Consider the following 19,317-nt stretch of genomic DNA (forward strand, 5'->3'; position numbering starts at 1 on the left):
TCGCAAAGAGTTTTTCTTAGTACATGTAAACATAGTACAAGCGAACTGTCAAAAATGAACACTTGAGTTCATTTGTAACGTTAGCGTAAAGTACTCAATTGAATACTTAACGCTGACGTCACAAATGAACTCGGATACTCATTTTTGTCAGTTCGCTTGTACTGTTTACATGGACTTAGAAAAATGCTTTGAGATTTGCTTGGAGCGAATCTAGTCGGCCATACAAATTTTCTAAGTCCATGTAAACAGTACAAGTGAACTATCAAGAAAAGTGAGGTTAACTGTTTCAGTAAAGAACCTAATTAAGACTTCTAACAGTCGGAATTCTGGCGGGTTCTAATTCGTATTTTGACTCCATTAACACAACCGATTCGACCTAGAATCGGTTATGTCACTGTAGCCGGAATACTAATTAGAACCAGCCAGCATTCCGGCTGAGCTTAACTGTCTAGCTTCCTAAACATAAAAAGTTTCTGGCAACGCTCCAGCACCCCGTTGAACTCCAACAATTTCGCCACCTGGGTGCCAGTTTGACGTTGCGGAATGAACTTTGTTTAAATTCGACGAGTTTTGATTGGAACCAACATCATCCAGCCGGATGTTCCTTAATTAGGCAATCGATTAGACGTTTGTTTGACAATTCAGCTGTGGGTTCTGTCAACAAGTATACTCCTGCGAACAGAAAAACTCGTCCGACAAACTTTGTTAGTCCGATTCGTTTGATGTTGGATCGAATCAACGATATTGTCGGACGTCGCACCCCTCGGAGTAACGTCAGAATAAGTAAGGAAGAAATAATCAGCTGATCAGAAACGTCTCATGGATTGCCTAATAAAGCTATAATTTGAAGCTCAGCTAAATCTGGTATCATAAATTAACGTTTATATTGGAGACTAGTAAAGAACGAACTTAATGCTTTATTCTTGAGTAGAGACGTACTGCCAGGTCTATAAGCAACGAGAATAGGGATATAAGTTAGAATAAAAAACTGTAAATATGTAAACTAAAATTACTCATCTAACTAGCATTAAGTTTGTGTTAGTTACTGACGAAAAGAATCCGAAACATGAAAAAACATACTTTATGTTAGAACTTGTGTCCTTGAAAACAAAAATTTGGTCCTATCCAAAATTTTTCCCATTTGCTTTTGGCACCCGGTACTTTTTAGACCATCCAAGAATCCAGTAGTCACCAATCGTGACGCCCACTCTCCCGTACCGCCTCTGGCCGGGGACGTTCCGTCTTGTAGCAGCTCCCCCGGCGACTGCTGGCGCGGGAGGTCCGGGCACTCTTCCCCCCGTAAGTACCACTACACTAAACCCGATCAAAATCCATCTGCCAGCAAATTCGCCCCCGGATCAACTACCAGAGAGGTTTGCAGCTCAGACGTACCCTGTAAACAGACCATCACCCATCAGCAGTTGCTTACTAATCTCAGCCATGACGGGAGTAACCGTATCGTCACCAAAGACAACCAGCTGGAATAAAAATATCCTTGGCGACAATACGAGCGTTTGCTTCCACGTGCTGGCCCCGTCCGGGGAAGTTCCGTCCCGCTGCGATGCGCCCCCGGCGGTTACTGACGCGGGATATCTGGCCTCTCCCTGGTTAAACTCGTCGTACGGTATACTCGGTTCCGCATTGCCTGCTGTTCGTATATCTCTCGCAGAAACTCACAACAACTACGTCGGAGGTTATGGAAAGCCCTCATCAACCCTCCAACATGCCTTGAGCGGAATAGAGGTCAGAGGAGGAGTTGGCGAACATGAACCTCGTCTAGTCTTCACTCCACCGCCGCAATCATCAATGGCTTGCGAGGATGTCTTGGTGACCTGCAAAACATCATTCCCCAGACTCAGCCCATCTGCTTGGCTCTACAGGAGACGCACATCCGGGATCAGATGAACATCATGGTTTGGACACCGGTATTCGTGGGACGCCAGTGGAAATAACGTCTACCAGGCGGTGGTCTCACATACATGATGCCGTTGTGCTCAGCGGCAGCAGTTCGAGATTCCTCCGCGGACAGATGGAATCCGCTAGCGATGTCACTATTTACTCGGGTGTGCTAGCAGGATCTTGTGGGTGGACTGTTCTCGTCGACCCATGAAACAGTGACCACTTCCCTATCCAGGTTACGTACGCTCAGGCACCACCTGCCCCAACCCGTAAGCCAGTAGCTCTATGTTCGGGCAGACGTGACCCGCTACAACGAGATCGTCGATGATCTAATAAATCGGAACGAGTCATACATCCCAGAGGAATTCACTAGTATATTCAACCGGGCCGCCGTTACCTGCATCCCCAGGCCAAGTGGAAACCCTCCTCGACGTGCACTGGTAATGCCTAGAGGTCGAGAGATGGACGATCCGCACCGAAGTATGCGAGCTGATGACTTCAGAAAGGCCAGAAACGAGACCAGGGAAGCGATTGAAGAGACAAAAAGCACCAGCAGAACCAGGTTTCTGGAAATATCTTCCAGACTCCTCGACATCAGAGCCCTGGTCAAGAGTTAAAGCATTAAGTAGCAAGCGGCGACACAGTGGCTAAGCCATTGCCGTTAACGGGTGCACGACGATCGATCCCACTACCATCGGAAACGAGCTAGGCAGGCTCTTCGCTTCCCTGTTTGCTGACACCGCTCTCCCTTCGTCGTTCATGCGAATCAAGCAAAGGGCGTTTTAAATCCGACTCAGGCCAAATATACAACCAACCTTTCACGGGAAGTAAAGTCTGCCGGATTGGACGACGTTGGCTATCCTTTACTACGACATTCCCCGCCGCTAGCCAAGCGAGCGATATGAAATAGTATTAACCGCATTTGGAGTAGAGAGCCGAGGCCCGCTTCGTGGCAGGAAACCCTGATAATCTCTATCGCAAAGCGATGCCAGGGGAATAGAACGCCGGACGATTTGCGCCCCATAAATCTGCTCCCTTGCTTCGCTAAGACGATGGAGCGAATGGTCAACATACGGTTGATGGACCTACTGGAGGAGAGCACATTTTTGGATTAACAACAGTTCGCGTACCGACGTACCTACTTCGCCAGCTTCGGAGAGGTGGTACGACAATCGATAACCGATGGCTTGCATGCCGACTTCGCTATACTCGACATGGCAAAGACATATAATACCGTGTGGCATCATGGTATACTGCAACAAGTGGTCAACCTGGGGATCACCGGGAGTATGGGTTGCTTCCTGAGCGACTATCTGTCCAACCGTACCTTCCACGTGGGAGCCGGGAGCGCCCAATCTGATGCCTTTGCGGGGGATAACGGTGTTCCCCAGGGATCGGTCCTCGCCGTCACATTATACCTGGTGCCCATGAACTTTTTGTTCATCAGCCCGCTGGCGAGAATCTATGCTTTCGTCTTCGCCGATGACATCGTGCTGGTTGCGATTGGAAGGACCTTTGGACGAACCCGTCGTAAGCTTCAAGCCGCAGTGAGCCGTTGGGCGGTATCACTCTTAAACCATGGCGTACCAGGTAAAAGCGTTATTATGCACTGCTGCAGCACAAATCATATTACAGGGAGACCGATCCTGCTGAAAGGAGCAGTCGTTCCCTACCGTAAGGAACCGAAGACCCTGGGGATAACCGTGGACCGTCGCTTTACTTTCGCATCACATTCTTGACGGATCAGTCGGTTGCGACTAATTAAAGCAATCAGCTACCGGCACAAGTGCTGCCATCGCTGTACTGTACTGAACATTGTCCAGGCACTAGCCCACAGCAGGGGGTAGAGCCGACGTCCTGCAGTATGGAAGCTTTCAACAATAGTTTATGCTCCTCATATCACGGGACAATTCGCGCTGCTTCTGACCTGCTTCTCAGCACACCTGCTGAAGCGACCTGCGAGGAGACCGGGATTCTCTCTCTCTGCACTCACCATTGCCAGAAGATCATTGGGATTCTTGGAGCGTACAGCCGGAGAGAACTGTTTCCTGCTACAGAGAGTCAAAGAGATCTACCGGGAATACAAGGACGTGGATCTACCACCGATCGCCCGTTTACATCGAGTTCGCGACCGGGCCTGGCACGACCGTGGACCCAACCTGGGCACAAGTTTTTCTACGGAGCTAGGTAGGGTAGCCACAGCCAAATACAACCGACTGATGGCCACCAGGTATAGGAATCACGTGCGGATATTCACTGATGGCTGCAAGATCTGAGATGAGGTTGGAATAGGAGTAAGCGGAATGCGGGAAGGGCTCTTCCTTCACCCTCAGGTACCACGCTCGATGTTTTCTATCAAGGCGTCGGCTATTACGTTCGCTACAGTTCGGAAAACTGAAGATACACCTGTTGTTTACTGTCGGACTCTCTGTCAGTCATTTCCGCCATCGAGTCGGCGAAATCAAGCCACCCTTTCATCCAGGCTATCGAGGCCGAATATGATCCCGGTCACTGTAGCATCGATGGCGATGAAAGATCTGATTGTCTAGCGGGCAAGAGGAGACATCGCCATCGACGTCTCGCCCAACTCGTCCCGGCCACTGATATTCTGGGCCAGCTGAAGTCAAAGATAACCGAAGCTTTCGTGTGTAATTGGCGTGGCAGTACTGGACATCTGTAGCATGTTAAAGGCTCGCTCGACCGATGGATAGATAGGACCGATAGAAAAGAACAACGAGCATTGTCGCGGCTCAGAGTTGGGCACCAGAAGGTCTTCTATACCATGACAACACTATAAATTACCGCTTTCCAGCAAAGAGATCCTCGCCAACTCCATACTCTAACTTGAGTGCTATAATGTATTGATTATTGCTTTCAAAGTTAGATTTTTTGATGCACTTCGCTATCACATTTTTTCAGGATTGCCAAATAAAATGATATGAAATTGACAAAAAATTAACTTCTTCGATTACATAATATTATAAAATTATAAAAACCGCGAGACTGGCAGCCATGCTAACCTACCAGATAGTGAATAAAAGTAAGGCTGTGAACCATTTGGTGACATTTTTAACTTTTAGTTAAAATCTGACACTTCGAAAGTTATTTGCAAAATAACCCTAGTATGGAGCATGGTTAAGGTTGCACAGAGAATGCGCAAAATTCGCAAACGAAAAAAGCAGTTTTTTCCACACATAAATCAGCGTGTGTAGAATGTTGTTACAGTACTGCTGATTGATTTTTATGAAGATCTGACCTACGGTGTGGAAAAAAAACTGCATTTTTCGTTTGCGAATTTTGCGCATTCTCTGTGCAACCTTAAAAATGACAGAGCGATAGTTAAATTTGACAGTTCGATGGTTTGCCCATGATGCAGAATAAAAAGGTGGAAACATTTTCTGTACCTAGTTGGGGCCCATATTATTAGGCAATCCATTAGACGTTTGTTTGACAATTCAGCGGTGGGTTCTGTCAACAAGTCAACTCTTGCGAACAGAAAAACTCGTCCGACAAACAACTTTGTTAGTCCGATTCGTTTGATGTTGGATCGAATCAACGATATTGTCGTCGCACCCCTCGGAGTAACGTCAGAATAAGTAAACAAGAAATAATCAGCTGATCAGAAACGTCTCATGGATTGCCTAATTGGCTCGAATCAAAACTCGTCGAAATGTCAATTGACGATAGGTTCATCCGGACTGTTCATTTGTGTTTACGTTTTGCTAGCGTTGCCAATTTTATTTTGTGGCCAGCACCCAATGTGGCTACGCCAAATCGCTTTTGCACGTGCTTAAACTAGGGATAGCCCCTATGTTTGGGTAAGCCGGGCAAACGAGTGGATCACAGGTTCCAGGGCTTCCGACGGCGGGTCGGTAGCCACCTCGCCCGGCGGCTTTGCGCCGCTTCGGTTCCTAGGCCTCGGTTATGCGGCTAAGCCGCATCGAAATAGTACACCTTGAACATTCTAACTAGAATCGGTTGTGTCACAGGAGCCGGAATACGCATTAGAACCAGCCAGCATTCCGGCTGAGCTTAACTGGGAAGTTTAGTAAAATTTAATCTGGAAATAAAAATTTTCTGGCAACGCTCCAGCACCCCGTAGAATTCTAACGATTTCACCACCTGGCCGCCAGGTTGACGATATGAAATGAACTTTGTTTACTTTCGACAAGTTTTGATTCGAGCCAACAACATCCAGCCCCTAATTGAGGTTGTCAATATTTTTCAATTCAAAATTAAGGGATAAAGATGGAAATGATAACGTGTTGTGTTAATTTTTTTTGGGTTATTTCATGATGTGGATGTTTACTTTTCGAGTCTATGACTGTCATACTTAATGTAATAAGAAAAAAATTAATTTTAAAATATCGACAAATCGATCGTGAACCGACAAATGGGCCTATATAACAAATGTACACAAACGGAGATTTGAGTAATATCTTAAAGAGGAGTAAAAATACTTCATAATAAATATAAAAACTCATTTATAAATGCTTCACACGTTATGAAAATCAATAAAAAACAAAACGGCGGAACCGACTTTCAACTGTAAACAAGCCGCCAGGCGGATTACGCCTCTGCATTTCTAAGGTAGTGTGTACGGGCGAAATTGACAGCATCATTGTTTACAAAGCCCGTAAACAGAGTCGCCCTAAACAAAAACCAACTGCTTGATACGCCCGGGGGGAATAACAAATTTTCGCCTCCGGCGAGCACGGCGAAACTCACATTTGGTTTTTGTTTTCTGGCGACACTGCAGGGCGAAATTGTGAGTGGCCAAAATAAGAGGGCGACTCAAAAATGGCCCAATCAACATTTCATAACAACACTCGGCGAAATATATTTTTTCAATTTTATCAACGAAAACGTTATAATATAAAATATTTTAGTAATGCTTCCGAAAACTAGTATTGTTTTGAAGTGCTTCAATACATTTGAAAGCGCAGTATGCAAACACTATTAAAATACGATTTAATTTTCTGAAGCGAATTTTTAAAGCTATTTTTCTCGATTCGATATCATTGCGTCTTCGGCCCTTTGGTCGGTTCATGATCGAAATGTTCACACCTCTACCAACTTGTGGTCATCGCAGCTGTCAATTCTAAATAACTATCCATATGTCAACTTTTAAAATGGTTCGCTCTCTCGGTTAAATTTTTCCATTCAAGAGAAAATAACTTTCGAACTGTCAAATTTTAACTAAAAGTTAAAAAATCGCCAAATGGTTCACAGCCTAAGAAGCCTTTTTTTGACGGCTGGATATTGTTGGCTCAAATCAAAACTTGTCGAAAGTAAACAAAGTTCATTCCGTAGTGTAAAACTGGCGCCCAGGTGGCGAAATCGTTAGAGTTCAACGGGATGCTGCAGCGTTGCCAGAACAATTTTAATTCCCAGATTAAATTTTAGGAAACTTTCCAGTTAAGCTCAACCGTAATGCTGGCTGGGTCTAATTGGCATTCCAGTTACAGTGACACAACCGATTCTAGTTAGAATGGGTTCCCGAATAGAAATGTACACTAACAAAACCATGATTTTCACTGTGACAGTACAGTAATTTTACAATAATTTACAGTAAGTTTTAGTGTCATGCTACAATACAAAAACAATAAACTTTAACATTTTTAACGTTTTTACAGTAAATTTCAATGTAAAATAGACTTTTACAGTAAAAAAGGGGGTGGTTATGTATCTTAACATTAAAAAAATGATTTTTCTCCATGTATTATTTTCTCAAAAACAGTAATATTTAATGTGCCTTTACTGTATCAGTTTTTTGCTGAACAGTAAAATTTATTGTTACATGAAATTTTATCGTAAATCTATTACGAGAACTCTGCATCGAACAATGTTGAAACAGTAATAACTATAGTATTTATTGTTTTATGATTTTTTGTAGGGTAAATGCTATTGTAAAATTCTATCCGGGTTGTGTCACTGAAGCCGGAATACGAATTAGAACCAGCTAGAGTTCCGGCTCCTTTCCTGTTGAACTTTACCGGGTTCTAATAACCATCCGATACCCTTCAGTATAAGGTGTACACGCCACCGAAAAACTACCTAAAATTGAGTACTTTTGACTCAATCTCGTGGTATCGTGCAGAAAGGTAAAATTAGGTAAACTGTGTTGAAGGTAGTTTCCATTTAACCCATTCATGCCCATGTTGTTTCTGGACAACAACGACTTTAAACAGCTATAACTTTTGAATGAGACAAGATTTGCTCACAAAAACAAGAATGGCTAATAAATGTGACTACTGCCTTTCATTTAAGTATTATCAGTTACAAGAATCATCTCTAGAACTGAAGATGTTTTAGTTAGTCTGATTAAGCCCGGGGACAACTTGACAGCTCCCATATATTGAACTCATAAGCAAATTTTGTGGTGATTTGGTGATGTCATGGCGGCTCGAATGGAACAAAATTTAAAAAAGGCGCATCCCATCTATTATTTTCTATATCTGTAAAAAGTGAACAATTTAAGCATTTTTTCACCAAATTTATTTCGCTGTTGCGTTGCGTTGCGTTGCGAAGCACGGTGCTATTCGTAGATTGCATACTAACGATTATCATGTTGCCTATAGGTAGCTCAACTCATCTTGCTTGTGAGATAAATGATCGGGAATGAACTTTATCTCTTATGAGTTCAGTAAACCAATAGCATGAGAAACGTTATTGCCGGCCACGACCATCTTCACCGATACTTAGGATAGGGTAGGAAATGTTGATGTAATACCTACTTAAGGAAGGCCCCCGACTCAGCGACGCTTCCATAGGTATTACGGAGTTGGATTGAAGGGCAGGTACAGGTCTAGGATTCGCCACAAGCAGGCAATGCGACCACAAAATGAATATGTTTTATGCGGTGGGATGGCTAATCTTCGAGTCACCAAATTTATTTCGCTGTTCAAATTAGAAACTGTCCATACCTTAACAGAAACATAGATTCCATTTTGGATCTAAAAATCCAAGAAAAATAAATCGATTTTCAGAAATACAAGAAGATGGCTTTCAAAATCGAGCCGCTTCCACTTATATTGAAATTTCCGAAAATCTTCGGGATCGAACCAACATGAAATCCTCCAGTAGACGCCGTTCAATTAGTTTTCTGACGAGCTGGAGCTGAGTAATATGCGAAATGTATTCTGAAGGGATCCGTACTAAAACCATCGCAAAATCTTTTGGACAGAATTATTGCAAAAGTCGAACAAAACTCTGGCAAGAGTCGAACATAATTGTATATTCCTGGCAGCATACTTGCTAAAACCGGGCACTACTGGTTTGCTGCCAGAATTCTGGTAAAAGCGCACAAATTCTATCCAAAACCAATTTTGCTAACTGTGTAGAAAATCCTACATATTCCCAAACAAAATTCTAGAATTCTTGACGTTCTTAATTAATTTGAAACAAGATGTCATATGTTCACGAATTGTTAGGCTTGGTGATTTACTTTCATTGGCCAAAATGATTTTTATTTATATTTCTCGGCAAAAAGCACAAATAATTTACCGATTACACACTTCACACAACAATAAAACCAAAAAAACGACTTCCAGTTAAATTTATAACAAGATTTATGTAGGGGAGAGAGGGTAACGGTGGATCAGCAGGAACTATGAAACAATCGCAATAAAATCATAATACATGAACATAATCGTCTCATTCCCTCATATTTCATTGTTTCTAATTCTTTACACGTGTTACTATATTTTGGAAGACTTCTGATAACTCTACCTCTTTTAATGGATATTTGTTTGTTTTGTAACAGTCAGAGTAAATTTGCAATAAAAATTATTATTCCATTTTTATGAGTTACCAGATAAATGTTTATTCTACTGTTATTTGTAGCAAATTTTATGCTCAACATCTGCCGCGAACAAAGTTTTTTGGTAACTTGTCATGGTTCTGTGTAATTTGACAATCTTCATAAATAGACCCATTGGGTAACTGTGAAACGATGATATATGGGGAACAGTGAAAATTTCATGTTTTTGTGATCAATATAAAAATGTGAATGGGTTCCGATTTTCCACAATAAATACAACTCATTAAATGGAAAGTTTGTCAATTTGGGCAAGTTTTGTAGATATTGTCGCTTCTTTCAGGATTGCATCTTATATGCATATATGGTGGTCCGACATTACGCGATGATATAGTGATATCTTGCGTAAACAAACGATTTGCGTCTCAACATAACTTTAATAGGAAGCTTTAGGACCTTTTTTCGTCAAAACAAAAGAATGAAATTTGCAAGTTGATATTTCACTGTAGACGATGTCGTGTTTCATAGTTCCTACCCATGGGGTTCACTGGTACATTTTACCACCGACTGTTTATTACCCAAAAAAGTTATTTCCCGTGAATTATAAAAAAAATTATATGTTTAAGTTAACAACAGAGTGAAACTATGTATCACTTTTGGCTACACAAATAACATGTATTATCATCAAAATTAAATCGCATAAAAATGTGTTTCATTGTTACCCCCTCTCCCCTACCTTGCTGACAGTTTCCAATTAGGGATAAACTTATTCTCTAATAATTGTTTTCTTTATCCACATTTTGGAATACGCTTTTTCTAAATGTTGTTCTTGCTGCATCTACGGTGTTCATAACACACGTAACGAAAAACGCCTTTCTCTTGAAACTATTTCGTTTCGTTGTTCGTGGTACTCGTACGGAGAAGGCATACTAGCGCCACCATCAAATTAGTGGTACATATATGAAACAAGCACTATCTGTCAAGTTGTCCCCGGGCTGGTCTGATTGGATTCCGATGGAGCAGTGCTGCCAGGGGCAGTTTACATTGATGATGAAAAATGAATTTTTCATATATCTTCGTTATGTTGCAATATTATTGAAAACTGATGAAACCTATCAATTTAGACTGCCTTCGGCTACATTTTCCACGTAAGTAAGTTTTTGTAAATATTCTAGAAAAATTGTATTGAGCAGCTTCTAGAATTGCAAAAGCGACGCGCAACTCAACAGTACCTAAATTTAAGTTGAATGAACTTATTCTGTGGGTTGTTTTATTTTTGCGTGTATCAGTACGATGTGGCTTAGCCGCCTAACCGAGGCCTTCACGGATACGAAAAACTACCCAAAGTTGAGCTCTATTCACTCAATCTCGGGGTATCGTGGAATAAGGTAAAATTAAGTAAGCCCTGGTAAAGCGTGTTGAAGGTAGTTTCCCTTTAACCACGGCAAAAATCGCAACTCATCAATAGGTTTTTTATACTCAACCTTCAGTTAAATATATTTGAATTTAAGTTGAATCTACCTAATTTTGAGGATACCACAAACAACTCAAAAATACCTTATTCAACGGAAGACATCGACTGAGTCGAGTCTCTCGCTTTGTTTTTGACAACACTGATAAGTGCGAAAGCGATGCAAAACTCAAAAGTACCTAAATTTAAGTTAAAAGAACTTATTCTGTGCGTTGTTTTATTTTTCCGTGTAGGAACCGAAGCGGCGCAAGTGAAGCTTGACAGGAACGATCTATTATTTAGCAGGCTTGCCTTACATTCCAGAATGATAAATAACTAATCTAAAATAGCGACATCTGTACCAAGTCAAGTGCAACCATTAGACACGCGATAAATGCACATCCGCCACTATTGTGGTTCCATATCTCCGTGGGAATTTTAATAGAAATGTTTAGAAAAACGTTGTGCGGAGTTTTCTTGACCGATCATGAACAACGGAAATCGATTTCAATGGGCTGTACCGCTAAGGGCGCAGTGTGCGCAAAAGAGATAGTTAATTGCCGATCGATAAAACGATCGTTAAATTCATTACGGTGCATAACCATTTAACGTTAAAAGATAATGAAGGGGCGGAAACCTGGAGACACTTTCGATTTTGCAATTTGTGCGATTGATTCAGACGAAAGTGGGAGCTTTTGTTTGGGCTGCGTGAGAAAGCGGAGCTCAAAGATGAACCCGACGAAGGTAAGATTTCTAGCACCGCTCATCGGCTGAAAACGGCGACACACTGTTGAATGTAGTCTTTGAATAACCTTAAACGGGACCACAAACAAACGGACCGACCACGATCATGCACAAAAGCAAACGTATTGTGGTCCCGTTACTGCTTAATTTTATTGTCGTCGTCGTCGTCGAATTAACACCGAAACGGCCAAAGAATCGCGTACGCCCTTCTCCGGTAAATTTAAAACCCGCTTAACTCGATATCCTGTTACGTTGCAACGAGCAGTAATGAAATTCAAAACCGAAGAAACAGTCATTGACGCGCTGATGTCGCTGTGGTATTGGATTCCGCATCTTTCACCAGAAGAAGAACCGATCTGTGTTTATGTACAGTTGTGAATGAAAACGTTAATTACTCAGCCAGCGGAGCATGCACAGAAGCGTGAAGATTTCGTTTGGTTTCGCATCGTAATTTCGAACGATTCTAGCCGTCGTCATCGTCTTCGTTTTCGCCTATCGGTTGTTCTTTGTTTAAGGTTCAAGTTACCTTTTTTAAGCATGTGTTAGAATTGAACGCTTGGTAGTGTGGGTAGGAAAATTTGTGTTCAGCTTTGCCACCGGATTATCCATTTAAACCTTTTTAAAACTCTAAAAGAAGGATATCAGTCGATTTATTAGATCATCACGATTCAATTCATGCAAAATACCTGCTGGAAAAACCATCAGCTTAGCTAAACGGTGCTTTTGAAAAAGTGGCTGTGGTTTTTTCATTGCGCAGTTGTGGTGCGTACCCCAGCTCGGTGTGGTAGTGTGATAAAAAATCACAGCCACTTTTTCAAAAGCACCATCCAGCTAAGCCGATGGTTTTTCCAGCAGGTATTTTGCATGAATTGAATTGTGATGATCTAATAAATCGACTGATATTCTTCTTTTAGAGTTTTGAAAAGGTTTAAATGGATAATCTGGTGGCAAAGCTGAACACAATTTTTCTTACGCATACTACCAAGCCTTGAGGTAACTTGAGCCTTAAGTGCGTAGATAAAAAAAAATGTCACTTCAACTAAGATGACAACAAAGAGAAAATTGACTCATTGCCGCGTGAGTAATTCGAACGAAAGGAACCACTTTTTCAAGAGAGCAACCTTGAAATCAAAAAATAGATAACACACAGAAAACAGAGCGAACGTGATTGGTTGACGGTTTTCCCACGGTGCGGCAGCACCTTTGATCGCACAAAAATGCTAAACTGTTTCGCACTCAATCGCAGCAAGCACGCCGCGGCGGGGATGCACGAGGATTGATTCGGCGCTGCGAAAAATTTGCTCGCGAATCGTCTGGTGCACGCCTTTCTTTGCCAATATGGAGGAATCCCACGCACGGCAAAAAAAATGAACAGCCAGCAATTAGCTGGTTGGTAATTGATTTTGTGCGATGGCTAAAAATATCCCTGCCTTTCGATTATATGGAAAACTGTGCGTTGTTTACTTGAAAAACCGAACCCAGCCATGCGATCGATGTCTGTTCTGTTCTGAGCACTCTGATCGTCGATTAAACTTACACTCAAAAATATCACCCCTTGGTTGGACATTGTTATCGGCTGACAGCTCGCTTAGTTGAACAATCGCCCGCCGCGTGGCGCTTCGATTTGCTCCAGTGACAAATTGATCGATTCGGACATCGCTGTATTTTCACTACAAGAAACGAAATAGACAAAACAAACACTTCTTGGATTAGTATCCATTCGATTGTCACTTGTTCCACCACGAGACGATTCACCTTTACGCTGTGTGTTCGAGGACTTCGCGAACCGAATCGGCCACCGCTGAAGCGGGATGCATGCATATGTGAAGCGTACGATTTTCGACCGAGTACTAAACACGTCGTTCCTCTCGAGAGCGAGGGTGAGCCTGGTTCTATATAGACATACTACTAAACAACCGCGTCGGATGAGCGTCGTCTACTAACATAATACAAGTGTCTATACTGTTCGTCTCGTCTGCCAGGGAGGAGCGAACAGGAAAATGCGAGCGAAGAATGCTGCTCGAAAAACTAAAAGGATGGTGAGCGAGCATGGTGAGAATTGATGGATGTACATTTTCTATTTTATCACTCTGTGAAGAAAAGTCAGCGGGAAACACTGACTCTTTGACGTAAGGTTATGAAGAACGGCGTTCAGCCAAGTCAATGGTCCGGCCAGTTGGATCCGGACTCGTGTACATATAGTATTTTTGGCGATGAATAAAGACGGAAGTGACTGGTCGAAATGGAAAGCGACCGAAATTGATCAGCTGTTAGGAATAATAATTAGCTAGAATTTTGGATGGTACTAATTCACATCTTGGTACAAAGAAATCTATTTTGAAAAACATTTGTTTGCGTGGTAAATGTAGTCGCAAATAAAAACATCAAGTTCCGCGACGCCGACTGGAAGAATACGTGACATTATGCTACATAGAATAATCATCCAAGTACAAACAAATTTACCCCTGTTAATGGAAGGTAAACGTTCCAAGGACGCTAACACCGATAAACATGGTAGTTTTGAAGAATTGAGTTTAGTAAAATTCTGTGTGTTATCTTGAGTCTTGAAAGAATGTAGTGTCATACAAATCAGCAAAGGAGTAAAGTCGTGATTCGTTTGTTCGTCACTTTGTAACTGGACAGCTTTATAGCTAGACCTCCGCCCGTTGGACTATTGTCCAACGGAAAAGCATCTGAACACCAAAATCTCACGTCAAATTAATTTTGACAATCAATCTGACAAAGATTAGAGATGTGAACAGATGCATTTATACTACTAACGTCTCCTTTGGAGAGTTTTTAACATTTGTCAGTTGGTCCAACTAGCGAATAAAGTTTATTAGTTGGACAGTAGGGAAAAGTAAATGAAAAATAGCGAAAATTGGCGAAAGTTGAGGCTACGATTTGGCTATGATATTATGAGCAATCAGTACTTCTATGCTTGCGAAAGTAGTTATTTTTTTAATCTAAACACAAGCAGTGTTCTGTTTTGGATTTATCGATTATGGCTAAGACGGTCTGTCAGATACTGATGACAGTTTGCTCCGAACTCTGCATATTGAGAATAATAACATGAAAACCAAAATTTAAAGTCGGGTTTTAGCTATATATGTAAATAGGGTTGCCACCCCTCCGGGTTTGACCCGGATACTCCGGTTTTCGGGAGTGATCTCCGGGTTTTACATCAATTTCTCCGGGTTCCCACCAGAAGCATAGGTTCAATTTTTTGGAATTAATTGATTCTTTACAAAATATTTAAAAAGTCTAAATTAACTATTACTCTGGTTCAGATTTATTTTTCCCGACTAACCCTTCGTTTCAAGGTGGCGAAGAGTTCACCAAATATTGCTAATTTCTTTCACAAAGCAATGAAAATAAAAAACAAATAAAATTTACTACAAATTAACCTTCCGGAAGTCGCGCTAGTGCACTGAGTGCACGCTGCTCTGAAAATCTAGCGAAATCGTCTTAGGGGACCAGCCATATGCGCGACTTCCGGAGGGTTAAGGAAAGTAATATTTCGCTATGTGCTACAATTGAAATGTTACATTCCACTAATACTATGTTCACATTACAGAGTTAAAACATGTTATAATAATTAGCAACAAGAAAAATGTCATCAAGATAGCGTTAAAACACGTTTTAACTCGTAGTGTGAACGTAGTATAAGTCGCTCAAAATGGCGTAAAAAAGTTATTTTACTGCAATTTTACCAAATCATTTCACTCTTAGTGGTGCTTATCACCAGCTGCACTAAGGTCTGGCAGATTTGTTCTAATCCAACTGACTAGGTTAACATCAAAACGAGTTCTTGCGGTGTTGTTGCTACTCCAGCAGGGATCCTTAACTGGGCTAGGGAGGTGAGTTTTGACCCTTTGTTGCGAAATTAAGATTTGTTGGTGACGAATAACCGACACCACATAGTGTGATGTCGAAGCTCTGCCTCCTTTGCTCTCCTTCTCCTGTTAGTTGTGGAGGAGAGCAATGCTCGTTCGACCTCCACAGTGAGAGTAGCTGGTGCTTTTGTATTCTTGGGACTTAGTCGGGGAAGTGAAATACTACACCTCATTAAACCGATAAAACCGTTCCCAAGCGTGAAAAATTTACAGTTTTGCTTTAACGTGGTAATAAAAAGCGATTAAAGTGCTCTAAAATGCCTAGCAATCGCTTTGATTCCGATTTCTGTCTCGTTCCACTCAAAATCCACCACCCCCCAGATCAGTGAAAATCTCCGGGTCAAAGCCTCTCCAGAGGTGGCAACCCTATATGTAAAGGTCCAATCATCAGAAATACATTTGGTAATGGGAAAAAAAATTTCAATACATTCTTTAGAAACTCATGTTCTAGCTCTAGAGAATTCTTTTGACGTCAGGAAAGAACTGATCCAACATGCAATTCTTCTGACACTAAGACGGGGTCTGCCAACGGGGCAAAATTTTGCGATCAACATCATAATAGCAAACAATTCATCCTGATCGAACCTACAAATATTGTTTGCTCGGCAGGTCTAGTTTCTAAAGAATGTATTGAAATACTGGTAAGTCACTGTGGACAATGTTCAGTGGACATCCTTGCTCTCCCTTGAGTACTATGGTTCTAAATTTTCATAACTTTCCTTACCCAGTAATCTCTAGCTAATTGAATGTCGTTAAAATATAAAAAAGAAACATAAGAAAGTAAAAAATACTTATTCTAGTAAACATTTCCAATATTTTTCGTGCATCCTATATTGAAAATTTGTATTGAGATATCTGACGTTTAAAATACGCACACTGAGATCTCGTATTTTTATACTACCGCCCTCCTCAGAAGCCAAGAAGCGGTTTGTTTTCCTCCCAATTCTCCGCATAAACGATTTGTTTTCCTCCCAATTCAAACGTCAAAACGGCAAAATACCAACGCAGCTGGATAAGTCAATTGAGATATCTGACGTTTAAAATACGCACACGCACACACGCAATCTTGCATTTTTATACTACCGCACTCCCCTTAAGCCCACAAGCGGTTTGTTTTCTTCCCAATTCGCAGTCAAATGATTTGTTTTCCTCCCAATTTAAACGTCAAAACGGAACAATACCAACGCAGCTGGATAAGTCTATACTACATTGTACTTTAGTGCCAGAGGTTCAAGATGGAGAGAAGATGGGAACATTGGACACTTTTGAGTGTATTAGTATTATACTTGCAAAATTAAGCATGGCGGCCGGGGCCCTTGAAGTAAATATCAATATCCGAACGAGCATCCTGATTCTTTGACGCACGATGAAAAGTGAGAAAAGGCCGAGCTTCACATCTGATCTATCGATTAGAACACTTATGCACACTTTTTATCTCGAAAAAAATCAATTAAATTAACTATGACTGAACCGAAAAAAACTTATGGCAACAGAAGGGTCCGCTACGTCAACCGTTTGTGCTTTTCTTCTTCATATCCTCTTGTTTTTTCGGCTTCATCGAAGGAAAATGACAACCGCACTCACACACAGAAAAATAAATGTGCACACCTGTATCAGTCTTGCCAAAGGTTAATATTGTTCTGGTGGTTGTCATCAGGGTTGCCACTATTTTTCAAAGAAAATCTGGCAATTCAACTAAAAATGTCTGGCAAAATCTGGCACTAAACACCGACCTTAAAGTTATCGAAATTTGGCATACATTTTAGTTTTCATAGAATGTGTAATAATCGATTTTTGTAAAATTTGTTATATCATTACCCAAATTTCCAAAATGTGTATGTAGCAACTTCTAAAACATAAAAATCTGGCAGAATGAGAGCTTTGTCTTTTTGTCTGGAAGCTGCCAAAATCTCTGGCTATGCCAGATAAATCTGGCATAATGGCATTCCTGGTTGTCATATCTGTTTACCCTATTCCAAAAACCTGTAACTTGATCAAAAATCCTCGTCTTACAATCCCGGTCAAAAAAAGCGGACGAACATGGTCAGGCGATTTAAATAGTTTGACGTTTAATTCAACTCGCCTGTGCTAATTGCCCCTAGGAACAAATGGGATTTGCGAATGCGATTTAAAGGCAATTTCAATACTTAGACAAATTTTCTGGCGGCTGAAATGGACTTGATTGTTTTTTTTAACGTTTTCCAAACATGGCGGTTTGGCTGAAGCTTAAAATTGTTTTTTTTTTAACAATTGGCATGTTCTCGCTTGTATTTTGTTTGTCTAGTGCACTTCATTTAGCCAACGAATGTGGGAAGTTGTGCAATCGTGTGTAAGTATAGTACAGCAAGATCTCTGACCTGAAGTCTAAGCGAAAGTCAGATTGTGGTAAGCTTTGGTGTGCAATACCAATTTCACCATTGATTCTTTCTATAGTTTGGTGGTGATTACTTAGTATACTGATAAGTTGTAGATGTGAGTAGGTAATGAATCCGAAAATATATGTTTTTATAATTTTTATATTAGGCAATTAAGGGCGATAGAATGGCGCGATCCCTAGGCAATTTGGTGGCGATTTAAGGGCGGGTACAGCGGCAACAATTGACGGCGGCAAATCGCCCAAATATTGCATTTGAAATAGCCCTCTAATTGCCAGCAACTTGCTGGCAAATTGAAAGGAATTTAGCCCCCCGTTAGCCTAAACATGAAATTGACTATTACCACCAAAACGGCCAAGTTAAGGTCAATAGTATATTCTGAGAAGTTATTGCATTTAATATGCTTTTTTTTACATTATGTTTTCACTGATTAATCCCCCTACAAGTGAGATATTTTCAATAATTTTCTTTTAAGTGATTATAAGTGATTATATCTTCTGCGAATTTATAGCTCTTTCTTTTGCAAACAACTTTGCTGAAGACATCAAGTATTTGTCTTGTATGCCTTAAAAGTTATACCATATTTTTTATCGTTCAATATAGTAATGATCCGTTTTAATGTACCAGCCGAATTTTATTTCGATAAAACGGAAAAGGATGATATCAGGACACATTTTGTGCTTCATTTTCTACCTATCACCGCTTGGATTATGCACCAAACAATTGCAAGTTGAACGATCTAATATATATCTCGGAAAACGATAAGCGAAATAAATAACTTGAAGTAAGTGGAAACAAGGTCATTATAAACTCGTCCACAAGAAACTTCTTCGAATACTGTCTACTTAATAATTATTTTTTAAGGATATCTTTTTTTTATTGCATTGAACTACACAAACTACACCATTTTTTGGTAGTTTGTTAAAAGAATAATTTTACGGTTTCTTTCAAAATTTGGCGAACCTTCTCCCATTCATTCATTTGTTTGGGTAGTTTGTGTTAAAAAATTGTCCTAAATTAATAGGTACAATTAAGCGGGTTGACTGCTTTGGGAGACAAAAAAAGAGGCTAGTTTTCGTGATTTTTGAAAGGAAAAGAAACGTCCTAACTTTTTGAAAATTCATGCATACTCGTACACACATTTGGGAAGTTAAAAAAAACTTTTCTTTGGAAAACTTCACAATATGGCGAAGT

The 19,317-nt window shown here is 40.8% G+C and overlaps 1 protein-coding gene across 1 annotated transcript in view; it reads right to left on the minus strand.

Moving 5' to 3' along the window:
• LOC131688210 (uncharacterized) overlaps positions 1 to 13,749 on the minus strand; it is a 301,333-nt gene extending 287,584 nt beyond the window's left edge. Inside the window, exons 1-2 of the mRNA XM_058972383.1 lie at positions 13,608 to 13,749; positions 13,390 to 13,522 (exon numbers count right to left, since the gene is read on the minus strand). Coding sequence (XP_058828366.1) covers positions 13,390 to 13,419 — 30 coding nt within the window. The 5' untranslated portion in view covers positions 13,420 to 13,522; positions 13,608 to 13,749. The remainder of the gene's footprint in view (positions 1 to 13,389; positions 13,523 to 13,607) is intronic.
• Positions 13,750 to 19,317: the final 5,568 nt, after the last annotated feature.

Source organism: Topomyia yanbarensis, chromosome 3 (genome assembly GCF_030247195.1).
Source record: "Topomyia yanbarensis strain Yona2022 chromosome 3, ASM3024719v1, whole genome shotgun sequence".
Lineage (NCBI taxonomy): Eukaryota > Metazoa > Arthropoda > Insecta > Diptera > Culicidae > Topomyia > Topomyia yanbarensis.